This window comes from Sapajus apella, unplaced genomic scaffold, assembly GCF_009761245.1.
Source record: "Sapajus apella isolate SASKATOON/1434 unplaced genomic scaffold, GSC_monkey_1.0 scaffold233, whole genome shotgun sequence".
NCBI lineage: Eukaryota > Metazoa > Chordata > Mammalia > Primates > Cebidae > Sapajus > Sapajus apella.
The window spans coordinates 124,694-126,621 of NW_022437173.1; the positions used below are offsets into that span (position 1 = coordinate 124,694).

At 51.1% G+C, this 1,928-nt stretch overlaps 1 protein-coding gene across 1 annotated transcript in view; it reads right to left on the minus strand.

Annotated features, from left to right (window-relative positions):
* Window positions 1–1,445: 1,445 nt before the first annotated feature.
* Window positions 1,446–1,928, minus strand: part of LOC116544863 (divergent paired-related homeobox-like) — a 36,104-nt gene continuing 35,621 nt past the window's right edge. The window contains exon 2 of the mRNA XM_032271454.1: window positions 1,446–1,862. Coding sequence (XP_032127345.1) covers window positions 1,470–1,862 — 393 coding nt within the window. The 3' untranslated portion in view covers window positions 1,446–1,469. The remainder of the gene's footprint in view (window positions 1,863–1,928) is intronic.

The window sequence follows — 1,928 nt, forward strand, 5'->3', positions numbered from 1 at the left end:
AAAAATTAGCTGGGCATGGTGATGCACACCTGTAATCCCAGCTACTGTTCTCCTGCCTCAGCCTCCCGAGTAGCTGGGATTACAGGCACTTGCCACCATGCCTGGCAGAGAGAGAGAAACAGAAGGGGGAATAAAAAGAAACAGAACCATGTTGGTCAGGCTGCTCTTGAACTCCTGACCTCAGGTGATCTGCCCACCTTGGTCTCCAAAGTGCTTGGATTTCAGGTGTGAGCCACTGTGCCTGGCCTTTTTTTTTTTTTTTAAGTAGAGACAGGGTTTCACCATGTTGGCCAAGATGGTCTCGATCTCTTGACCTTGTGATCAGCCTGCCTCGGCCTTCCAGAGTGCTGGTATTACAGGCATGAGGAACATTGCCAGAGAACCAGGTTTCAAGGGGATGGAGATTCTGTGATGGTTGTGAAGTGGCTCTGGAGCATCTGAGTACAGTCAGGGAGGTTTAGGAGAACTTACTTTTTCTGAGAATTTTCTAGAAACATGAGATTTTTAGGAATCCTGGGGGTGGAATCCAATTCACTCAACTACCAGGGAGGGGATGCTTCAGGTTCTTCTCAGGGTGTTTTTGTGTTACCAATCTCCAGGCCTTGAGGAAGGGTTTGAGTTGATTCAGAAGGCTAGGGGGACCTGAAACTATGTCCAGGCAGCTTGCGTTTTCAGGACACTTTCTGATACTGGGAAATTTTTGGAACATCATTCTCACAGAATACATCTTCCAATATTCCAGTTGGTCCCCTGTGCTTTATTTTACTTATTTATTTATATAATACAGAGTTTTTGCTCTTGTTGCCCAGCCTGGAGCGTAATGGCGTCATCTCGGCTCACTGCAACCTCCACCTCCCAGGTTCAAGCAATTCTCCTGCATCAGCCTCCGCAGTAGCTGGGATTACAGGCATGCGCCACCAAGCCCGGCTAATTTTGTATTCTTAGTAGAGAAGGGGTTTCTCCATGTTGGTCAGGCTGGTCTCGAACTGCTGACCTCAGGCCTCCCCAAGTGCTAGGATTGGTCAGATTGGTCTCAGACTCCCCACCTTGGCCCTCCAAAGTGCTGGGATGACAGACCTGGCTGCTTTTGAGACAGAGTTTCTGTCGCCCAGGCTGGAGTACAGTGGCACAATCTCCTGGGTTCACTGCAACCTCTGCCTCCCAGGTTCCAGCATTTCTCCTGGTGCTTCCTTACACAGACATGACTGATGAAACCGTCAGCCAATGGTGATCAACCTCACCTTCAGCTTCCTTCCCCTCCCAGAAGTTAGCCCTCTGATCCTGCTGGGGTCTTCCCGCGACCAGCCCCGCATCCTGAAGCTATCAGTCAGCATTAGCGTACGAAAAGACAGCCCTTGGGAGACTCCCTGGAATTCTGGGATTGCTTTCCAGGAATCAGGCATGAGGACCAAATACAAATGTCACAGTATCACACACACACCATTACAACATGTGACTTTCTGTATTTATCATCTCTCTCGACTTTGTAGAGATGAACAGGCAGGAGAAGCAGAACTGGAGCTTGGAGCGTAAGCTTGGGGTTCCACAATGGGGTAGAGGAAGTATACGTTAGGATCTTGGCAGCAGCCGAAATGGACCATTCTGTGGCCAAGGAGCTCATGTGCAGGGACCTTGAGGTTGGGGTACGCGATGAGCTGGAACGAGGGTACCCGATGGCCCGTGTACACCAGGCCGATCGGGCGAGCCGTGCTGGGCAATCTGGGTAGCGCGTCTGCATCTCTCCGGCGGACACTGGTGCTGACCCCACCCTCCGGTCCTGGTGGTTGTGGAGTTTCTTCCTTTGGCTCAGGATGCTTGCATTTGGCTTTCTTGAGTTTTGCTCTGCGGTTCTTGAACCAGACCTGAAGGGAAGAGAGAGAAGAGCTAGGGGTTGAAAATGGGGTAGAGGCCGGGTGCGGTGGCTCACG